This window comes from Caretta caretta, chromosome 1 (genome assembly GCF_965140235.1).
Source record: "Caretta caretta isolate rCarCar2 chromosome 1, rCarCar1.hap1, whole genome shotgun sequence".
Taxonomy (NCBI): Eukaryota; Metazoa; Chordata; order Testudines; family Cheloniidae; genus Caretta; species Caretta caretta.
The window spans coordinates 7,149,589-7,173,335 of NC_134206.1; the positions used below are offsets into that span (position 1 = coordinate 7,149,589).

Below are 23,747 nucleotides of genomic sequence, written 5' to 3' on the forward strand. Positions count from 1 at the left end.
TCCGCCTCCCAGCCAGCCCAGAGTCGGGCCATGGTAAGAGCTGCCCCAGGAGCACAGGATGTTGTGGGGAACCCTGGACTCTCCACTTTCCCTGGGTTGTACATCCTAGTGGGGGAGGCATCAAATGTGGAGGGTCTGGGGCTCCTCACAGTGGGTGTGGCTCTCTGGGCAGCTCTTACCACAGCCTGGCTCTGGCTTCCAGCCTGGAGACAGGGCAGAGGGAGGGACCTCCAGGGAAGAGGATCCAGGATGAAATAGGTGGCTGTGTTTTTTGTCTCCCGTGCCTCCAGCCCTGGAGACGGGTGATGAACTGACCCTTCACTTGACAAATGCCCTGATTATCCTCTCACGAAGATGTTTGCTTTTCACGCTGTACACAATTGGATTTATCAGAGGTGGGACCAGCAAGTAGACATAGCCCAGGACCGTTTGAAGCAAGTGAGAAGAGCTATTCCCGAATCTGTGTGTCACAGCCAGGCCAATGTCTGGCGTATAGAAGACTAGGACGGCGCAGAGGTGGGAGACGCAGGTGTTCAGGGCCCTGAGGCACTCCGTGTGGGATGCGATGCTCAGCACTGTTTTGAGGATCATTGCATAAGAGAGGAAGATGAGCAGCGAGTCCAACCCCACCGTTAAGAGTGTAGTACACAAGCCATAGATGTAGTTGACTGTGATATCCGAACAAGCCATCCTCATGACCTCCTGATGCACACAGTAGGAATGGGAGAGGACGTTGTCTCGACAGTATCGGAACCGTTTAAGGAGAAAGGGAAGTGGGAATATTACAACCACCCCTCTTAACATAAAAGCCAGTCCCATTTTGGCTATTCTCGGTGGAGTTAGGATGGCAGCATATCTCAGTGGGTTACAGATTGCGATGAAGCGGTCAAAGGCCATCAATAAGAGAATGGAGGATTCAAATTTTGCAAGCGAGTGGATGAAGAAGAGCTGGGCAAAGCAGGCATCGAAGCTGATCTCCCTGGATTTGAACAAATATATGCCCAGTATTGTCGGTATGGTGACTATTGATAAGCCAAGGTCTGTGATGGCCAACATGGAAAGGAAAATGTACATGGGCTCATGGAGACTTTGATCTGTTTTTATAATGAACAGAATAACTGAATTTCCTGCTATGGAAATAACGTACATGAAACAGAAGGGGATAGAGATCCACAGATAGACGTCTTCCTGCCCAGGTATCCCGGTGAGAAAGAACACTGCAGAGTTCAAGTTGGTGTCATTGACAGCTGACATAATGTACTGGGCAGGTCCGAGGAGTTCTGAACTTTTCTTCCTGAAAGGAAAAAGAACAGGAAACTAGATAATATTTAGTGAGACATCTTTCTGCTCTCAGTGCAAGTCTAGAGACCCCCAGGAGCTCAATGAAGATCAGCAAAAGCATATCCTTGGATCCAAGGATAGGAAGATAGGCACTGCCAGACTGGATAGGACCTGTAGTCCATCTAGCCCCCTATCCAGTGGCCAGTTCCAGACACTGCAGAGGAAGGTGGTAGAAGCTCTGCAATAGGCAGCTATGAATGACCTGCTCCTCGGGAAAGTTTCCCCCTGACACCCACTAGTTAGACATAGTTTGTGGTGTGAATCACAAAAATGTATAGCCCTTCCAAGACTCTTCTTTAAAAAATCCTCAAGACTGTAATTGGATTTTCTGGTTACGCATATAAACATTCCCTCCCTCTTTGAATCCTGCTAAGCTCTTGGCTCCTTTGATATCTTGTGGCTGGGAGTTCCGCAAGCTATGTGAGCACTGTGTGATTTTACAATTGTGACCTTTCCACAGACATCCTTTCTGGCCCTCCACTTCTGAGCGTGGCCCATAGTACCATGACAGGTGTATAAACACATGGCAAGTGCATGGTGAAAACAGTCATTGCATTTATCTGTCCTGCACTGAAGCTATTTATAAATGTGTTTCTTTGCAGCATTATATATATATATATATAGTCTTTATTTGTTCCACTCCTGAGAGTTCAAATTATGCCACTGCATGTTTGCAGTACATGGGATAAATTCCTAGGTCCAGGTTCTTAATTCAATAAAATTGACTTCAATCGCATTACTCCAGATTTACATGTGTAATTATGATCAGAACTGGGCTCTATTAACTTTCCCTTAACTAAGGTTCACATTAATACACTCTGACCCCCAAGAATCCCTCCATGGGAAGCTGGAGTGCGTGGCCTGGCCAATGTTGCCTGACTCCAGAGAGTTTGATCATCCTACAAGCTTCCCTTCATCCTCACGGGACCGGCATCCTCTCTCCATCCAAATGTCTGTACATATTTTTTGATAAGTTACAAGTTAACACAGACAGTTACTTCAGCGGGGCAGAGGAAGGGATGGTGTCCGAAATGGGTGAATATGCAAACACTAGGTTTCTGCATTCATAAAATCCGTAGTACCCGGGAACGGCATTGTGACAGACATGGAGCTGAGCGGCCATAATCAATGCGTATGTTGAACCCAGTTCTTAGGATATGTGCTGTAGAGTTATATTGGGTTAACTATTGGGATGTTTATGTTTTGGCTGTGTCATAAATATAAAGGGAACGGTAACTATCTTTCTGCATACAGTGCTATAAAATCCCTCCTGGCCAGAGGCAAAGTCCTTTTACCTGTAAAGGGTTAAGAAGCTCAGGTAACCTGGCTGGCACATGACCCAAAATGACCAATGAGGGGACAAGATACTTTCAAATCTGGAGCGAGGGGCAGGGGGAAAGGCTTTGGTCTGTCTGTGTGATACCTTTGCCGGGCACAGATCAAGGATGCAAGCCCTCCAACTCCTGTAAAGTTAGTAAGTAATCTAGCTAGAAAATGTGTTAGGTTTTCTTTGTTTTGGCTTGTGAAATTTGCTGTGCTGGAAGAAATGTGTATTCATGTTTTTGTGTCTTTTTGTAACTTAAGGTTTTGCCTAGAGGGATTCTCTATGTTTTGAATCTGACTGTCTGTAAGATTATCTTCCATTCTGATCTTATAGAGTTGTTCTCTTATCTTTTTTTGTTCTTCTAATAAAGTTCTGTTTTTTAGGAATCTGATTAGGTTTTTTGTGTCTTAAAAATCCAAGGCTGGTTTGTGATCATCTTGTTTATTCTCAAGCCTCCCCAGGAAAGGGGGTGTAAGGGCTTGGGGGGGATATTTTGGGGAAATAGGAACTCCAAGTGGTCCTTTCCCAGTTCTTTGCTGCCCCGATGAAGTGATTTAGACATACTGTTCAAGGACAAGGTGAAATTTGTGCCTTGGGAAAGTTTTTAACCTAAGTTGGTAAAAATAAGCTTAGGAGGTCTTTCATGCGGGTCCCCACATCTGAACCCTAGAGTTCAGAGTGGGGAGGGAACCCTGACAGGCTGTATGGGGAGAAACCAGTCTGGCTTATCTTCGTTTAATAGCAGGCTGTTGGAAAACAAGCAGGAAGGGAAGCAACAACTCAAGAAAAAGAAAGCACTTCAGGGAGGTGCAGAGACAACACTGGGGCTACAAGCTGAGAACAGCCTGTTTCTGGGCTCCAGCCCCGTTGCCGAGTTCACAATGCTGAGACTCTCTTCAGACTGACGGGCACAGATACCAGTGGGGAAGTCTCAAGGCCCTTGGCCTGCCTGGGTCCCCCTCAGAGCAGGAGGGCTTGGGGTCAGAAGACTGTTGTTTGAAAACCCTCTTATTTTCCCCTGTTAGGCTTTAGTCCTGCTGTTTAGATTAAACAGTATTTTGGTTTGGGAAGGCTGGCCGGTCACTCGTCCCACCACTAGTCACGGACTTCCAAAGGAAAGAGTCACAGGTGCCGAACCCACTGGGACCTGCTCGGCAAGCATAGTCGACCTGCAGTGAACTGTAGCCCAGGGCCCAGTCTGAGGGTGGAGGATCACGGGATTCCAGCCCATGAGAGGGCAGGGTCCGAGGCCTGACATCTGTCACTCAGAGACCAGAGAGGGGGCAGAGATGCAGGTAGTCCTGTAACTCAGAGGGGTATCTAGAGGGCAGAAATGCTGAAGCCCTCAGCCAGTCAGGAAACAGAAATATGCCCTATTAGATCTGTTACCACAGAGCAAAGCAACTCTGAATTCCCGCCTTCACAATCGAGCCAGAGAATAAAAACTTTGAAAATACATTTGCTGATAAAATTTCCAGGAGCAAATAAACCTGAGGCAATTTGGGACCTAGTCACTGATAATCTGTGCGGTGTCATCTTGCTCAGCCCCTAGCAGGATCGGGCCCAGAGCACATGGAACCTCTAAAAATGGGACCCTGGAGAAATCCTGACTTGGGGCATCGGGGTTTTAACACTGTAAGGTTGCTTTCAATGTAAGACTACTGTGTTGCTTGAACAGCTCACCATGGAGTATGTGCAGATGTCGGGGAGGGGTTCCCAAGCTGCCTAGCGCTGCCTGCCCTCCAGCCCCTGTCAGTGAGTCACCCCGACAGCCCCGCTGAGTCCTCTGCTGCTGCACAGAACATCTGCCCATGGAAACAGCTTCCAGCCTTTCCCCTCCACTTTGCATTTTAAAGATAGTGAAACATGCCAACGTACCCAGTTCCTGCTAGAAGGGGAGCCACTGACACCAGAGGTCTTCACAGTAAAGGACAAGGAGTCATCGGAGAGGTTGCATGGGCACCAGGCAGTATCTGTTCAGCTAGGAAGGCATCTGTCTTTATGAAGTATGATTGCACATTTCCTTGGGGACCACTTGGCCATCAGGGAACCTCAGCTACCTGGCATAATGTACATCAGCTGTAACCCTCGTCATGGCCAATGGCAAACTGCAGGAGGCCAAATCACAGGGGACGTGCGGTGATGCTGCCCAACTGGACTGCAGCTCCAGCCCTGCTGCAGGATCTACTCCTGGAATCTGGGCTTCTAGTCACAGGGCTACCTCGGGGGAGGCCGAGTTGTAACAATGATGCTGTCACAGCTGTGAGCTTTCCATAATAAAATTAATAAATAAGTAAATTAATAATAATAATTAACAATAACATAGGACCAGATTTCTCCCCAGCGGCCCCCTTTCCTGCATTACAAACCCAGCGTACTGGCCAGGGAAGGGAGATTTCACAAGGCTCCCTACAGGGAAATTTCCTTCGGATCATTCCAGAAGGGGAGGTTGCTTCACTTCTCCCTGAGGAATAAACAGTGGGCCACACTGAAAGGATCCAGGGATCCCCAAAGTGAGGCACAGATCTCAGTGATCCTCTGGCAGCTCGGCCCATCCACAATCTCTGGGCTTCCACAACTGCTCTAGGACCCTCTCCAGCTCCCTGCTAGCACAGGTTCATCAGAGATGTGCTACCAGGACCTGTCACGGTAGCCACTGCCTGCAGGAGCTGCTGAAGGGGCATTGTACAGGATGGAGGGGGCTGCACAGAGATGGGGAGGCTGGTTAGAGTAGCTGAGGGGCACAATACCCCAGCCACGGACTGGTCGGGAGCTTTTGACCTTTCCATGCCCAGAGCGCAGCCAGAGACTCCGTCACTGCAACTTCCATTTATGTTATGAGGGAGAAGCAGATGAAAAGCCTCCAGTTTCTCTTGGGGATCCAGGCAGCTGCAGCTGGGCAGCATCCTGGCAGCTGAGCTTTCAGAGAAAAATGATCTGTTTTCTATGAAAACTCAGCCCAAAAAATGGAGAAAAAGGAAACATTTTAGTTTGTGTCAAAATTTTTCATGGGGGGAAAATCCTCTCTGTTTTCCAGAGCAGCTCTAGCTCACCCCAAGCGCCTCTGTCTCCTGCTACAGGACCACACCCCTAGGTGGTAGCACTCGCCCCCCATCAACCTCGCACACTCAGCACCCGCTGGATGTCTGCTAGGGTGGCTACCCCAGCTCTATAGCAGAGGGAGCCCCTGGAAATGGCTTGTCTTCAGCAGCCCATCCATCAGTGGAACAATTTGTGAACATAAGAACGGCCATATTGGGTCAGACCAATGGCCCATCTAGCCCAGTGTCCTGTCTTCTGACAATGGCCCATGCAGATACTTCAGAGGGAATGAACCAAACAGGGAAATTATCGAGTTATCCATCCCCTGACGTCTGCTCCCAGCTTCTGGCAGTCCAAGGTTTAGAGATACCCAGAGCATGGAACTGCATCCCTGACCATCCTGGCTACTAGGAGCTCATTTAGTCCTTTTTTTTTTTTTGGTCCAGTTATACTTTTGGGCTTCACAAAATCCTTTGGCAGTGAGTTCCACAGGTTGACTGTATGTTGTGTGAAAAAATACTTTCTTTTTTGTTTTGAACCTGCTGCCTCTTAATTTCACCAGTGACCCCTGCCTCTTATGAACGGGTAAATAACACTTCCTTATAGACTTCCTCCACATTACTCATGATTTTATACACCTCTATCATTTCCCCCCCAAGTTGTCTCTTTTCCAAACTGAATAATCCCAATCTTTTTAATCTCTCTTCATATGGAAGCAGTTCCATACCCCTAAACATTTTTGTCACCCTTCTCTGCAGTTCTTCAAATTCAAACGTATCTTTTAGGTGATGGGGCGACAGGAACTGCGATCAGTATTCAAGATGTGGGCTGCAGTACATTGAGTGCATGCTTTCAGAGAACTATCCACAATGACTCCAAGATCTCTCTCGAGTGGTAACAGCTAATTTAGACCCCATCATTTTATATGTATAGTTGGGTTTATGTTTTCCAATGTGCATTACTCAGCACTGAATTTCATCTACCATTTTGTTGCCTGCTTAACCCATTTTGTGAGGTCTCTTTGTAACTCTTCATAATCTGTTTTGTACTTATGTATATTGAGTAGTTTTGTACCATCTGTACATTTGGCATCTCTCTGTTTACCCCCTTTTTCCAGATCATTTATGAATATGTTGAACAGCGCTGGTCCCAATACAGACCCCCTGGGGGACACCACTAGTTACTTCTCTCCCTTCTGAAAAATGGCTATTTATTGCTGAGCTTTGTTTCCTATCTTTTAACCAGTTACTGATTTAGGAGAGGACCTTCCTTCTTGCCCCATGAGCTGCCCGAGGGCCCAGCAATTTAAAAGGGCCTGGGGCTCCTGGCCCCCGCTGCCGCAGTAGCCCCAGGCCCTTTAAATCGCTGCCAGAGCCCCAGATGGCACAGGCCAGGCAGCACCGAAGGGCTGGCTGGAGGAGGCTGACCCCAACCCCGCCCCTTCTGCCCAAGGCCCCACCCCGATCACCATATCACACGTGTTTGTTGACCCCCTTAAAGAACTCTAAGAGATGGGTGAGGCAGGATTTCCCTTTGGAAAGCTGTGTTGATTCTTCCCCAACAAACTGTGTTCAACTATGTGTCTCATCATTCTGGTCTTTACTATTGTTTCAACCAATTTGACCAGTACTGGCCTGTATTCCCTCTGAAGCCTTTTATAAACATCAACATCACATTAGCTATGTGCCAGTCATCGGATACAGAGGCTGATTTAAGCCATAGTTTACATACCACAGTTAGTAGTCTGATTTGATCATTTGTTATCTGAGTTCCATCAGAATGCTTCCATCTGGTCCTGGTGACTTATTACTGTTTAATTTATCTGTTTTTTCCAAAACCTCCTCTATTCACACCTCAGTGTGAGACAGTTCCTCAGATTTGTCACCTAAACAGAATGGCTCAGGTGTGGAAAGCTCCGTCACATCCTCTGCAGTGAAGACTGATGCAAAGAATTCATTTAGCCTCCTGGCCACAGCCTCATCTTCTTTGAGTGCTCCTTTAACCCTCGATCTTTCAGTTGTTGTTTGGCAGGCTGACCGCTTCTGCTGTACTTTGTCATGTTATTGACATAAACTGGGACCGTATAGATCATTGTTGTTACCAAGGTCCTGTAATGGCACCAAATCTTGTATAAAGGAGGTCAAATAAGGTGTCTAAGACAAGGTTATGATTTGGTCGTTATGATTATGCTGTCTGAATGTGTGTTTCATTTTTGTATTTGAAGTTATGAATATTGGCTATGTACTTGTATCTCAATGTGTTTGATTCTAAGTAGCACCAGTGAAGCATTTGGCCAGCTTATTGAGAAGGGACTCTTCAGATTAAGTGCCCAATCAAGAAACACTTAACTGACAATGGACCTTGGGAGACTCCAATCCACATGAGAAGTCTTCCTGGGAACATTCAAAGTAGCATGTGAGCAATGGCTGCTCTCCCTGTAAGGAACTGAGTCATGCATGGACATGTGATTGCCCATGCTCCATCTTGCTGCTGTGATTTTCCACAGAAAGAACAAAGGGGTGTCCTTCCACATGGCAGAGATTATAAAAGGCCCTGGAAACCCATCCATTTTGTCTTCAATCCAGCTTCTTACCTCTGGAGGAATGTTGCTACACTGAAGCTCTGAACAAAGGACTGAATGACCCATCCAAGCTGTGGATGGACTCCAGAGACTTGATTTGAACCTGCAGTTTATTCCATCACTGCTGCAAGCCTGAACCCAGAACTTTGCCATCACTGTATGTAATTAACTCCTTTTAACCAATTTTAGCTCTCATCTATATTTCTTTCTTTTTATGAATAAACCTTTAGATTTTAGATTCTAAAGGACTGGCAACAGCGTGATTTGTGGATATGATCTGATTTGTATATTGACCTGGGTCTGGGGCTTGATCCTTTGGGATCGAGAGAACCTTTTTTCTTTCAATGGGGTATTGGTTTTCTTAACCATTCATCCCCATAAGTCTGCGGAAGAGAAGAATGAGGGGGGATTTGATAGCTGCTTTCAACTACCTGAAAGGGGGTTCCAAGGAGGATGGATCTAGACTGTTCTCAGTGGTAGCTGATGACAGAACGAGGAGTAATGGTCTCAAGTTGCAGTGGGGGAGGTTTAGGTTGGATATTAGGAAAAACTTTTTCTCTAGGAGGGTGGTGAAACACTGGAATGCGTTACCTAGGGAGGTGGTGGAATCTCCTTCCTTAGATATTTTTAAGGTCAGGCTTGACAGAGCCCTGGCTGGGATGATTTAGTTGGGGATTGGTCCTGCTTTGAGCAGGGGGTGGGACTAGATGACCTCCTGAGGTCCCTTCCAACCCTGATATTCTATGAGTCTATGATTCTATGATAAGGAGTGGCTGCTGATGGTGATACTGGGAAACTGGAATGTCTAAGGGAATTGCTTGTATGACTTCTGGTTAGCCAATGGGGTGAGACTGAAGTCCTCTCTGTTTGGCTGGTTTGGCGTGCCCTAATAGTAAAGGACCCCCAGCCTTGGGCTGTGACTGCCCTGCTCTAAGCAATTTGTCCTGAACTGATACTCTCAGTAGCTTCCCACCAGAGGCAGCATCGTTACACCCCACTCATTGTTCGGCAGGCTGACCGTTTCAGCTGTACTTTAAAAAAAATCGCTGTTAATTTTTGTGTCATTTGCTTGTTGGTTTTCAGATCTTCTGAACTTGGTTCACAGTGTCACCAAAGTCCATTAAACAAGTCTGAGTCACACTCCCCCCAAAATCATGAGATTGGTTTAAAAATAATGGGATTTAAAAAAAACACTAATGTGGGGGTTCGTTTTCAAGTGCCTTTGGTTTCTCAGCCTTTGGGGTCACCTGCTTCAGGTTTTCTAGCTTCTCTGCAACTCACTTTTTTAAATAAACTTTTTAAAGAAAACTGAAAGTTGAGATTCCCGAGCAGTCTTGTGATCCCAGAATCTGGGGCTTTCAGACAGACAGGAACTAGTGCAAGACTCCCAATAAAATCCCAAGAGGGGGTGCTGCTGGCCATCTCTCAGGCAGAGCACCCACAAACGAAGGCACTCGGGTTGGTTAGCAGACATTTCTGGTCACACAGTCCAGCAGTGGCAGACACACTGTTTCCCTCTGCACTGGGCTACAGAGCCTCCGGTTGTAAGGAACAGGGTTAGGCCACAGACAGCCGGACATAACAGTGATGGGCTCGGAGAGTCACTGGTTCCTCAGGCACAGCACAGAGGGTCTCCTCCTCTTGCTCAGGCATGAGACATGCACACAACGGCTAAGCAAGGCCATGCACGTTCTTAACAGAAAGGGGTGTGACCCAAGCCCAGCTCCAAATGCCTGCTGCTAGCTCTCTATTGGACCCAAACAACCCCCTCCCCCAGATCCAGCTACCCCCAAATCTGGTGATGATGGAAATTTGGACGCAGGGTGTGAGGTCTATCTGCAGCTCTAGAGGGGCTCTCAGTGCTCATGGAGGGGGTGAGGGTCAGGATCAGACCGTGGAGCAGCCCAGCAGGGCTCTGTTCAGCCAGACAACACTCTCCAGACCCTTCACTCTCTGAAAGCACGTCCTGATTCCCACTATTGCTGCCGAGCTGCAGGAGGGGCCCGGAACTCCCTCGTCAAAGGGGGCTGTGCTGATGACAGGCCTCATCACCAAGGGGTGTTGGGAAGAGTTCAGGTTCTCCACCCACTGCCCCAAATTGTCCCTATGGGGCACACCGAGCTGAAATCTCTCTAAGGCACTTAGCTCTGGCCCCAATTATTGTAGCATCCGAGCAGCTCACACTCTGTAACATGTTTATCAGCACCACACCCCATGCGGCAGGGCAGTGCTATTAACACCGCTGGGCAGATCCCAAGGCCAGAAGCCACCATTGTGATCACTGAGTCTGACCCCTGCCTAGCACAGGCCAGAGACCTGCCCCCAAAATAACTCCTAGAGCAGAGCCGTTAAAACAACCTCCTGCCTTGATGTAACAATTGTCAGCGATGGAGAATCTACCACGGCCGTTCATAGATTGTTCCAAAGGTTAATTACCCTCATTGTTTAAAAAATTACCCCTTAGTTACAGTTTGAATGTGTCTAGCTTCAGCTTCCAGCCATTGGATCATGTTACAACTTTCTCTGATAGACTGAAGAGCCACATGCAGCTGCTTACAGACTGTGATCAAGTCACCCCTTCCCCTTCTCTTTGTTAAACTAAATAGATTGAGCCTCGTGAGTCTCTCATTAGGAGGCAGGTTTTCTAATCCTTTCATCATTCTCTGATCTCTCTGGACCCCTCTCTAATATATCACCCTCCTTCTTGAACTGTAGACACCAGAACGGGACACAGGATCCCAGCAGTGCTCACACCAGGGCCCAACACAGAGGTAAAACAATCCCTCTGCCCCTACTCGAGATTCCCCTCTTTGTTCATCCCGGGTGGCACTCGCCTTTTCATCTATAGCACCACACTGCGAGCTCGTGTTCAGCTGATTATGACCCCCAAGTCTTTTTCAGAGTCACTGCATCCCAGGATTGGGTCCCGCATTCGGTAAGGATGGCCTGTGTCCCTTCTTCCTAGATGTAAACCTCTACATTGAGCCATATTAAAACACATGTTGCTGAGGCATGGAGGGACTAAGTGCGTTGCCCGAGGTCACAGAAGAAATCAGTGGAAGAGATTCTCCACCTTCCCTACGTCCTGAGGGGTGGTGACACAGGCTGGGGGCTGCTTTTGGGCCCCCCCACCCAGGGCAGGTGGAGGGTCTGGGGCTCCTCACAGTGTCTCTGGCTCCCTGGATGGCTCTTACCATGGCTCAGCTTTGGGTCCCAGCCTGGCCGAGGCAGGGCCTTGGGGGAAGAGGAGGTAGGATTGCCAGTTTTCTACTCACAGAAAACCACACACCCTTGTCCCACCCTCTGCCCGGCCTCTCCTCTGAGGCCCCATCCCTGCCTCACCCCTTCTCCAAGGCCCTGCCCCCCACTTGCTCCATCCCCCCCTTGCTCTGTCGCTCACTCTTCCCACCCTCACTCACTCACTCATTTTCACCTGCCTGGGGCAGGGGGTTGGAATGAGGGAGTGGGTTAGAGCTTCTGCTTTGGGTGCAGGCTCTGGGGTTGGGCAAGAAATGAATATTTCAATATGCAGGAGGGGGCTCAGGGCTGAGTGTCACGGAGTCCCGGGCTATGCTCTGGAACTGCTCCCTACGGAGCCAGGCAGGACTCGGGTGAAGTCTCCTCTCTGGGAGCAGACTGTCTGCAGGACACACAGCTCACACAACTTCCACCTTCCTGGGTCTGACCTCGGAGCATTCAGCATCCTCTGCCCCTCTGTGCGCTTCCCACAGCGAGTCCGCTGAGGCGGGGTCCTGGGGAAGCCAGAGGGTTCTGCCCCCCAACTCCGCAGTCAAACGTGACTCTCAGCCAGCCAGTAAAACAGAGGTTTATTAGATGATAGAAATACAGTCTAAAACAGAGCTTGTAGGTAAAGAGAACAGGACCCCACAGCTGGGTCCATTCTGGGGGGGCAATGAGCCAGACAACCACGTCTGCACTTCACGCCTCGTCCCCAGCCAGCCCAAACTGACTTACCCTCCAGCCCCTCCTCCTCTTGGCTTTGTTCCTTTCCTGGGCCAGGATGTCACCTGATTCCTTTGGTCTCCAGTCCTTTAGCTCTCACCTTGCAGGGGGGAAGGGCCCAGGCCAGCAGTTGCCAGGAGACAGAGTGTCGGCCATTTATCCTCATCTCTGGCCCTTTGCTCTGCAACAATCCCACCCCCTTAACCCACCACCTAGAGACTTAAGAAATGCACTGGGGAAACTGAGGCACCCCTACAGTATTCAGAGGAAACATTAAGAACAGTCCCACTTTGTCACACTGAGGCAGTGTGTTGGGATGTTGTATCAGGTCAGGGCTCTGGCTGGGGTGGGGCCAGAGATGAGAGGTTCAGGGTGCAGGATGGCCTCTAGGCCTGGGGGCGGAGCCAATGGGTTCGGAGTATGGCAGGGGGTTCTGGGCTGAGGCAGGAGGTTGGGGTGTGGAAGGAGTCAGGAATTCAGGCTCCAGGCGGCACTTACCTCAAGCAGCTCCTGGAAGCAGCAGCATGTCCCTCCTCTGGCTCCTTTGGGAGGTGCGGCCAGGTGGCTCTGCATGCTGCCCTGTCTGCAGACCCCACCCCCGCAACTCCCATTGGCCGTGGTTCCTGGAAAATGGGAGCTGCAGAGCTGGTGCTTGGAGTAGGAGCAGCGCACAGAGCCTCCTGGATGCCCCTATGCCTAGGAGCTGGAGGAAGGACATGCCACGGCTGCTGGGAGCCACATGGCACCAAGCAGGCAGGGAGCCTGCCTTAGCACCACTGTGCTGCCAACTGGACTTTTAATGGCCTGGTCAGTAGTGCTGACTAGAGCCACCAGGGTCCCTTTTTCACCAGGCATTCTGCTCGAAAACCGGACCCCTGGCAAACCTAAGAGGAGGAGAAGGGGGTAGCAATTCAGGGAAGGTCACCCTACACTGAATGGGCTGGGCTGGGATAGGAGTTAGCCATGCCTCTGTGTGGAAGCTGAGGCCCATTTCCACCCCTTTGCATTGCTGGGGCAGCACAAATGGAGCAGATGAGGAGGGAACCTGAGTTCTCTTGCCAGGACTCCTGTTTGTCAAACCCTCACTCACACATGCAGCTCTGCCCTGCCTCGATAGGGAGTGGACTCAGCAAGCATGTGGTGTGCAGAGCCGTCAACAGGGGTGGTGGGGGTGGGCTGCTTGAGCGGCCTTTCCTGGCATGGCCTCTGACATGACTCAGTCACAAACACCTGGCTGAGGGCGTGGGGGAAGGGTGGGTGTCCATGCCCCTTGAATAGCCCCTGTCCACAGCTGGTGCAGGAATCATGGATCACACAGATCCCAGAGCTCAGCTTTTCTCATGGCCCCTGGATGTTTAACCAGAGACAGGAGAGTGACAGGCCAGGAGTAATGGGAAACAACATCCACGTCCCTTCTCTTTACTGACTGTATCAACAGGAATTCTGAGGTTGGAGCAGGCACCGATATGGCTCTTTATGGGCCAATATCCCACTAGTCCCCTGGCTATTGATGAGCGCAGTCACTTTGCAAATGCTGCTGCCTGCCTTGGTCTCCTTCCCCCAGTGTCCTGTCCTCCCTCACCAGCCGCTCTCCCACTGCTCCAGACCTTAGATCCCATCTGAACCTTTCCCTACAGAGTGGAGATCAGTAGCTCTTGTCCTCCCAGATGCAAGTGTCCAGGATGGAATAGGTGGCCTTTGTTTTTTGTCTCCCATGTCACCAGTGCTGGAGCCTGGTGATGAACTGACCCTTCACTTGACAAACACCCTGATTATCCTCGCACGAAGGTGTTTGCTTTTCATGCTGTACACAATTGGGTTCATCAGGGGTGGGACTACTAGGTAGACATAGCCAATGAGAATTAGAAGCAAGGGAGAAGAGTTCTTCGCGAATCTGTGTATCACAGACAAGCCGAGCACTGGCACGTAGAAGAGCAGGACGGCGCAGAGGTGGGAGACGCAGGTGCTCAGGGCCCTGAGGCGCTCCACGTGGGATGCAATGCTCAGCACTGTTTTGAGGATCATCACATAAGAGAGGAAGATGAGCAGCGAGTCCAGCCCTACCGTGGAGACTGTAACAAACAAGCCATAGATGCTGCTGACACTGATCTCTGAGCAAGCGGCCTTCATGACCTCCTGGTTTATGCAGTAGCAATGGGAGAGGACACTGATTCGACAGTATCGGTAGCGTTTCAGGAGAAAGGGGAGTGGGAATATTACGGCCACCCCTCTTAGCACAAACACTAGCCCCATCTTGGCTATTCTTGATGGGGTTAAGATGGAAGCATATCTCAGCGGGTTATGGATTGCAACGAAGCGGTCAAAGGCCATCAGTAGGAGTATGGAGGATTCAGTGAACGAAAACGAGTGGATGAAGAACAGCTGGGCAAAACAGGCATCAAGGCTGATCTCCCTAGAGTTAAACAAGAATACGGCCAGTGTTGACGGTATGGTGGATATCAATAAACCAAGGTCTGTGACAGCCAACATGGAAAGGAGAATGTACATGGGCTCATGGAGGGTTGGATCTGTTTTTATAATGAACAGAATGACTGAATTTCCTAATATTGAAATAACATATATTAAGCAGAAGGGGATGGAAATCCAGAGATGGACGTCTTCCTGCCCAGGTATCCCAGTGAAAAGTAACACTGCAGAGTTGAATTTGGTGTCATTGACAGCTGACATAATGTACTGGACAGGTCCGAGGAGTTTTGAACTTTCCTTCCTAAAAGGAAAAAGAACAGGAGACTAGATGATATTTAATGAGACATCATTCTGCTCTGAGTGCAAGTCTAGAGATTTTCAAGAGCTCAAGGAAGATCAGCAAAGACATAGTCTTGGATTTACACCACTACTAGGAAGATAGGCGCTGCTAGGCTGGATTAGACCTATAGTCCATCTAGCCAATATTCAGTGGCCACCATGAGATGCTGCAGAGGAAGGTGGAAGAAGCCTTGCAGTAGGCAGCTATGAGATAACCTGCTCCCAGGGAAACTTTCCCCCTGTCACCCACTAGTTAGACATATTTTGTGGTGTAAATCAGGAAGGTTTAGAGCCCTTCCAGACTTTTTTAAAACAATCCTCATTCCTATAATTGTATTTTCTGGATACCCATATAAACATCCCGTCCCTCTTTGAATCCTGCTAAACTCTTGGTTCCATTGATATCTTGTGGCTGTGGGTTCCGCAGCATACTTGAGCATTGTATCGTGACCTTCCCACAAACACCCTTTCTGGCCCTCCACTCCTGAGTGTGGCCCATTGTATCATGCCATAGCAAATGCCTGCTGAAAACTTATCTGTGTAGCCCAGTGGACCAGCTTATCTCTATTACATACACTGCTTTTTCATTATATTTTGCTTTATTATATTCAACTGTAATGGACCCTACAGGCTCGTATCCTGTAAGACATTGTCTTCAGCAGTTAGCATGAGGCCTGACGCCTATGAACTTTGGCATAAATAAACTTAGGTAACCCACAAGTTATGGGGAACTGGAAGTAAAGTGTAGGGAGGGGAATTTTATCCATAACGCTATCAGCCAACCATAGAACATGAACAGACACCAGCTTCTGGAAAGTTTTGGATGGAACATCTGACCGCAAAAGTGCCATGACAATGAATTGAGGTATATGATAATGGGGTGAAATCATAAATACACTAACCTATAGAAGAAGGACACCTTAACATTGGTAAGGGAAGGATATATGTATAAGGAACAGGGGAGAAACCCCTATTAAATATGCATTCAACATGCTAATGTAAGTGCAACATATTACAAAAGTGGCATCCCAGGGCAGCAGGGGAGAGATGTTGACCTTGGGAGGGGCCAGAATGATGGCCACTGGTGAAGATGAGAACGGTGACAGTGATGAGGAAGATAATGGCTAACATTTCAGGTTGTTCAGCAAGGGATGGTGTCAATATGGATATTCAGATGTGCATTCTGTGTTATCTCTATCTACCTTACTGTGTCTGTGACTTTGCTAAATGTATTAATAGATTATTTATTTGTAAATATAAAAAGTTCCTATAGTGTGAGTGTTGCACCTGGGCACATCAGGGTTCCCAACCCTATGATCACTTTCATAAGAATCTGACCGGGCCTGATCTTGGGACCAGAACCTGTCAACCCTCAAAGGGATAACTGAGAATTTTATTCATAATCTTTAGATCAGGCTACATCTGTCCTGCATTCAAGCAATTTATAAACATGGAGTGGTTCATTATATATATTCTTTATCTTCTCCACTCCTGAGAGTCCAAATTATGCCACTGCCTCTTTGTAGCACATGGGATAAATTCTTAGGACCAGATTCTGAATTCAGTAGTATTGACTTCAATGGTTTCACTCCAGAGTTACATGTGTAAATTCGATCAGAACCGGGCTCTATTAACTTTCCCTTTCCAAATTCTCCCAGTGATGCTCTCGGACCCCCAAGAATCCCTCCAAGAGAGAAGCTGAAGTTCTTTGCCTGGCCAATGTTGACTGACTCCAGAGAGTTTGTTCGTCCTATAGGCTTCTCTTTATCCTCACAGGACCTGCAGCCTCTCCCCATGCAAGGGTCTGTTGATGATTTCAGCCATGCTCGTGTAACAGGTGACGGGTGTAAATTACATACAAGCACTATTACGCTTCCCTTTTCTGCATCTCAGCTCTATGCTTTGCTGAAACACTGATGAGCAGTTCTGGTCTCTCAGGACTTTTTGGAAGGTCAAGCATGTGTATTGCAGAGGTATTTTGTGCCTGAATGTAAGTGTGAGAAAAAGCTTCTGGTCAGTTATCAGGAGACAGTATCGTCCAACTGTTCACTGAACAAACAGTTAATAGCACAAACCCATTGCACACAGTATTTGGAGTACTTCTAAAATACTTTCTACAGCAAAAGTTATAACATTTACACATCTATGGTGTAGCTCACACGTAAATCCATTCTTCCCCTTTGATCTTCCTTCAGAGATGATTTCTCAGGTTGGAGTGGGACTTAAAATGTAGTGTCTGTCATCTGGATTTCTTCAGACCCTGAACAAATTGCAGCGTCTCAGCCCTCATTCAATCGTTTGCCAGCAAACAAAAGTCTAGTAGCTCCCCTGTCCCATGGTTAATCTGACTGGTTCTCCTCAGGTTCTGTTCTGTCAGTTTGTAGCCTGTATCCGGAGTGGTAACAGGCATTGGGATCAGTATGGAAAATATTCATGCCCTGGGCTCTCACTCTCTATTTTTCAGCGTTTTTCATTTGTGGAGCCCTAACAAATTTCAAATTTCAAATTTCAAATGTGAATACCTTTGGAAATCTTTCAGAGGAACAGCCGTGTTAGTCTGTATTCGCAAAAAGAAAAGGAGTACTTGTGGCACCTTAGAGACTAACCAATTTATTTGAGCATGAGCTTTCGTGAGCTACAGCTCACTTCATCAGATGTTTACCGTGGAAACTGCAGCAGACTTTATATACACACAGAGAATATGAAACAATACCTCCTCCCACCCCACTGTCCTGCTGGTAATAGCTTATCTAAAGTGATCAACAGGTGGGCCATTTCCAGCACAAATCCAGGTTTTCTCACCCTCCACCCCCCACACAAATTCACTCTCCTGCTGGTGCTAGCCCATCCAAAGTGACAACTCTTTACATAATCAAGTCGGGCTATTTCCTGCATAGATCAAGGTTTTCTCACATCCCCCCCACCCCCATACACACACAAACTCACTCTCCTGCTGGTAATAGCTCATCTAAACTGACCACTCTCCAAGTTTAAATCCAAGTTAAACCAGAACATCTGGGGGGGGGGGGGTAGGAAAAAACAAGAAGAAACAGGCTACCTTGCATAATGACTTAGCCACTCCCAGTCTCTATTTAAGCCTAAATTAATAGTATCCAATTTGCAAATGAATTCCAATTCAGCAGTTTCTCGCTGGAGTCTGGATTTGAAGTTTTTTTGTTTTAAGATAGCGACCTTCATGTCTGTGATTGCGTGACCAGAGAGATTGAAGTGTTCTCCGACTGGTTTATGAATGTTATGATTCTTGACATCTGATTTGTGTCCATTTATTCTTTTACGTAGAGACTGTCCAGTTTGACCAATGTACATGGCAGAGGGGCATTGCTGGCACATGATGGCATATATCACATTGGTGGATGTGCAGGTGAACGAGCCTCTGATAGTGTGGCTGATGTTATTAGGCCCTGTGATGGTGTCCCCTGAATAGATATGTGGGCACAATTGGCAACGGGCTTTGTTGCAAGGATAAGTTCCTGGGTTAGTGGTTCTGTTGTGTGGTATGTGGTTGTTGGTGAGTATTTGCTTCAGGTTGCGGGGCTGTCTGTAGGCAAGGACTGGCCTGTCTCCCAAGACTTGTGAGAGTGTTGGGTCATCCTTTAGGATAGGTTGTAGATCCTTAATAATGCGTTGGAGGGGTTTTAGTTGGGGGCTGAAGGTGACCGCTAGTGGCGTTCTGTTATACAGCATTTGCTCAAGAAACTTCCTGAAAAAGCACAAGATCAAATCCGCACAGACACACCCCTGGAACCCCGACCTGGGATATTCTATCTACTACCCAAGATCCATAAACCTGGAAATCCTGGGCGCCCCATCATCTCAGGCATTGGCACCCTGACAGCAGGATTGTCTGGCTATGTAGACTCCCTCCTCAGGCCCTACGCTACCAGCACTCCCAGCTACCTTCGAGACACCACTGACTTCCTGAGGAAACTTCAATCCATCGGTGATCTTCCTGATAACACCATCCTGGCTACTATGGATGTAGAAGCCCTCTACACCAACATTCCACACAAAGATGGACTACAAGCCGTCAAGAACACTATCCCCGATAATGTCACGGCTAACCTGGTGGCTGAACTTTGTGACTTTGTCCTTACCCATAACTATTTCACATTTGGGGACAATGTATACCTTCAGATCAGCAGCACTGCTATGGGTACCCGCATGGCCCCACAGTATGCCAACATTTTTATGGCTGATTTAGAACAACGCTTCCTCAGCTCTCGTCCCCTAAAGCCCCTACTCTACTTGCGCTATATTGATGACATCTTCATCATCTGGACCCATGGAAAAGAAGCCCTTGAAGAATTCCACCACGATTTCAACAATTTCCATCCCACCACCAACCTCAGCCTGGTCCAGTCCACACAAGAGATCCACTTCCTGGACACTACAGTGCTAATAAACAATGGCCACATAAACACCACCCTATACCGGAAACCTACTGACCGCTATTCCTACCTGCATGCCTCCAGCTTTCACCCTGACCACACCACACGATCCATCGTCTACAGCCAAGCTCTGCGATACAACCGCATTTGCTCCAACCCCTCAGACAGAGACAAACACCTACAAGATCTCTGTCAAGCTTTCTTACAACTACAATACCCACCTGCAGAAGTAAAGAAACAGATTGATAGAGCCAGAAGAGTTCCCAGAAGTTACCTACTACAGGACAGGCCTAACAAAGAAAATAACAGAACGCCACTAGCGGTCACCTTCAGCCCCCAACTAAAACCCCTCCAACGCATTATTAAGGATCTACAACCTATCCTAAAGGATGACCCAACACTCTCACAAGTCTTGGGAGACAGGCCAGTCCTTGCCTACAGACAGCCCCGCAACCTGAAGCAAATACTCACCAACAACCACATACCACACAACAGAACCACTAACCCAGGAACTTATCCTTGCAACAAAGCCCGTTGCCAATTGTGCCCACATATCTATTCAGGGGACACCATCACAGGGCCTAATAACATCAGCCACACTATCAGAGGCTCGTTCACCTGCACATCCACCAATGTGATATATGCCATCATGTGCCAGCAACGCCCCTCTGCCATGTACATTGGTCAAACTGGACAGTCTCTACGTAAAAGAATAAATGGACACAAATCAGATGTCAAGAATCATAACATTCATAAACCAGTCGGAGAACACTTCAATCTCTCTGGTCACGCAATCACAGACATGAAGGTCGCTATCTTAAAACAAAAAAACTTCAAATCCAGACTCCAGCGAGAAACTGCTGAATTGGAATTCATTTGCAAATTGGATACTATTAATTTAGGCTTAAATAGAGACTGGGAGTGGCTAAGTCATTATGCAAGGTAGCCTGTTTCTTCTTGTTTTTTCCTACCCCCCCCCCCCCAGATGTTCTGGTTTAACTTGGATTTAAACTTGGAGAGTGGTCAGTTTAGATGAGCTATTACCAGCAGGAGAGTGAGTTTGTGTGTGTATGGGGGTGGGGGGGATGTGAGAAAACCTTGATCTATGCAGGAAATAGCCCGACTTGATTATGTAAAGAGTTGTCACTTTGGATGGGCTAGCACCAGCAGGAGAGTGAATTTGTGTGGGGGGTGGAGGGTGAGAAAACCTGGATTTGTGCTGGAAATGGCCCACCTGTTGATCACTTTAGATAAGCTATTACCAGCAGGACAGTGGGGTGGGAGGAGGTATTGTTTCATATTCTCTGTGTGTATATAAAGTCTGCTGCAGTTTCCACGGTAAACATCTGATGAAGTGAGCTGTAGCTCACGAAAGCTCATGCTCAAATAAATTGGTTAGTCTCTAAGGTGCCACAAGTACTCCTTTTCTTTTTGGAAATCTTAGACATCGTCTGCAGACCCTCAGTGGCCCACAAATCACAGACTGAAAACCAGTGGTCTAGTACCTAGTACAGAGTAACCCCAGCACTTGTTATTCAGCCACAAAGAGGGTTTGCAGGAAGTCAATTTCAAAGCCAGGTGCATGTGCAACTTCATTTCCCACGTGAAATAGTCTGCTGCTCTCTGACAGCCTATGTCCTGTATTTGTAAAATCTGTAGCACCCGGGAACGGCATAGTGACAGACATGGGGCTAAGCTGCCACAATGAATGTGTATTTAAACCCAGGTCTGGGGATGTTTGCTGTAGAGCTATATTCGGTTAACTATTGGGGTGTTGATGTTATGGTTGTACTGGGTGAAACCACTCTGGCTCACCTTAGTTTCATAGCAGGCTGCTGGAAAATAAGCTGGAAGGGAAGCAACAGCTCAAGAAAAGCCATCTCTCAGTCAGCACTTCAAGGAGGTTGAGAGACCCCACAGAAGCTACAAGCTGGGAAGAGCCTAGTTCTGGGCCTCAGCCACATTACACAGCTTATTTTGCCATCACTGGGAGTCTGTCCAGAGGTGGGGCAACTGTTACTGAGAAGCTCTTCAGACTGACAGGCGCAGACAGCGCTGGAGAAGTCTGGAAGGCCCTCAGCCTGCCTGAGTCCCCGTCAGAGCGGGAGGGCTTGGGGACAGAGAAGAGAACAGACTATTGTTTGAAAACTCCCTTGTTCTCCCTACTGCTGAGATTAAACAGTATTTTGGTTCTCGAAGGCTGGCTGGTCACTCGCCCCACCACTAGTCACAGACTCCCAGAGGGAAGAACCGCAGGTGCCGAGCCCACTGGGACCTGCTCGGCAAGCACAGTCGACCCGCAGTGAGCTGTAGTCCAGGGCCGAGTCTGAGGGGGGGAGAACCATGGGATTCCAGCCCATGAGAGGGCAGGGTATGAGGCCTGACATGTGGACTCAGAGACCTGAGAGAGGGTAGAGATGTAGGTAGCCCTGTAACTCAGAGGGGTATCTAGAGGGAAGAATTGCTGAAGCCCTCAGCCAGTCAGGAAACAGAAATATGCCCTATTAGATCTGTTACCACAGAGCAACACAGCTCTGAATTCCCGCCTTCACAATCGAGCCAGAGAATAAAAGCTTTGAAAATACATTTGCTGATTAAATTTCCAGGAGTAAATAAACCTGAGGCCATTTGGGAACTAGCTATTGATATTCCATCTGATGAAGTGAGCTGTAGCTCACGAAAGCTCATGCTCAAATAAATTGGTTAGTCTCTAAGGTGCCACAAGTACTCCTTTTCTTCATGGGGTCTCCTGTCACTCAGCCCCTGGCGGGATCGGGCCCAGAGCACACGAGACCCCTAGAGAAATCCTGACTCAGGCCATGAGGGTTTTAACACTCTGCTTTCTGTGTAGCTTGAATGACCCACCGAGGAACCTGGGCACATGTCGGGGAGGGGTTCCCAAGCTACCAAGTGCTGCCTTCCCTCCAGCCCCTGTCAGTGAGTCACTCTGACCGCCCCGCTGAGTCCTCTGCTGCTGCACAGAACATCTGCCAATGGAAACAGCTTCCAGCCTTTACCCTTCACTTCACATTTTAAATATAGTGAAACCTGCCAACATACCCAATACCTGCTAGAAGAGGAGCCGCCAGAGGTGTTCATCCTAGAGGACAAGGAGTCATCGGAGCGGTTGCATGGGCAGCAGGCAGTATCTGTTCAGAAAGGAAGGCAGGTGTCTTTATGAAACGTGCCGGCACATTCCCTTGGGGGCCACTTGGCCATCAGGGAACCTCAGCTGTTTGGCTTAGTGTGCACCAGCTTTAACCCTTGGATCGTTCCAGTAGGAGAAAAACTTCTCACCTGTCAGGGTGGTTAAGCACTGGAAGAAATTGCCCAGGTATGTTATGAAATCTCTATAATTGGAGATTTTTAAGAACAGGTCAGACAAACACCGGTCAGAAATGGTCTATATAATACTTAGTCCTGCCACGAGTACAGGGGACTGGGCAGGAGCTTTTGACCTTTCCATACCCAGAGTGAAGCCATAGACTCCGTCACTCCAAACTTCATTTATGTGACGAGGACGAGGCCAGATGAAAAGCCTCCAGTTTCTCTTGGGGATCCAGGCAGCTGCCGCTGGGCAGTATAGTCATAACTGAGCTTTCAGAGAAAAATGATTCGTTGAATGGGTGAAAAGGAAACATTTTTGTCTGAGTCAAAATTTTTCATGGGGGAAAAAACCTCTCTGATTTCCAGTCCAGCTCTAGCTCAAATAATGCACCTCTGTCCCTCGTGCTACAGGACCACACCCCTAGGTGGCAGCACTCGCCCTCCAACAGCCTCTCCCACACTCAGCACCCCCCTGGACTTCTGCTAGGGTGGCTACCCCAGCTCTGTAACAGAGGGAGCCCCTGGAAATGGCTTGTCTGCAGCAGCCCATCCATCAGTGCCTTTTCCAACTCCAGTATAGGGAGATGGGGCACCCAGAACAGCGAGCAGCATTCAAGGTTTGGGCATACCGTGGATTTATATGGAGGCAACATGATATTTTATGTCTTATTTTCTATCCCTTTCCTAACCGTTCTTCACATTCTGTTAGTTTGATTTGGTTTTGGTTTTGGTTTTTGACTGCTGCTGCACATTGAGTGGATGTTTTCAAAGAACTATGGGTAATGACTCCAAGATCTCTTTCTCAAGTGGTAACAGCTCATTTACACCCCATCATTTTGTATGTGTAGCTGGGATGATGTTTTCCCACGTGCGTTACATTCCATTTGTCAACACTGACTTTCATCTGCCATTTTGTTGCCCACTCACCCAGTTTTGTGAGATCTCTTTGTAATCTGTTTGGGATTTAACTATCTTGAGTAATTTTGTCTCGACT

The 23,747-nt window shown here is 48.1% G+C and overlaps 2 protein-coding genes across 4 annotated transcripts in view; both read right to left on the bottom strand.

Annotated features, from left to right (window-relative positions):
• Positions 1 to 22,538, bottom strand: LOC125631364 (olfactory receptor 51G2-like). Its single transcript, XM_048837937.2, has 2 exons — positions 22,487 to 22,538; positions 1 to 1,294 (listed from the first exon to the last, which is right to left on the bottom strand). Exon 2 carries the CDS (start codon positions 1,252 to 1,254, stop codon positions 319 to 321), a length of 936 nt encoding a protein of 311 aa, XP_048693894.1. The 5' UTR covers positions 1,255 to 1,294; positions 22,487 to 22,538; the 3' UTR covers positions 1 to 318.
• LOC125631294 (olfactory receptor 51G2-like) overlaps positions 12,099 to 23,747 on the bottom strand; it is a 17,358-nt gene continuing 5,709 nt past the window's right edge. The window contains exons 1-2 of one of the 3 annotated variants that reach the window (XM_048837752.2): positions 22,487 to 22,572; positions 12,099 to 14,979 (exon numbers count right to left, since the gene is read on the bottom strand). In XM_048837752.2, coding sequence (XP_048693709.2) covers positions 14,004 to 14,939 — 936 coding nt within the window. In that variant the 5' untranslated portion in view covers positions 14,940 to 14,979; positions 22,487 to 22,572 and the 3' untranslated portion in view covers positions 12,099 to 14,003. Of the gene's footprint in view, positions 14,980 to 22,486; positions 22,573 to 23,747 lie in introns of those variants that run through there. The other 2 variants (XM_075125615.1, XM_075125616.1) reach the window with 2 other exon arrangements.

Bases quoted from the DNA above. Each gene is read 5' to 3' on its own strand.
- LOC125631364 (XM_048837937.2), bottom strand. From the start codon at position 1,254: ATGTCAGCTGTCAATGACACCAACTTGAACTCTGCAGTGTTCTTTCTC.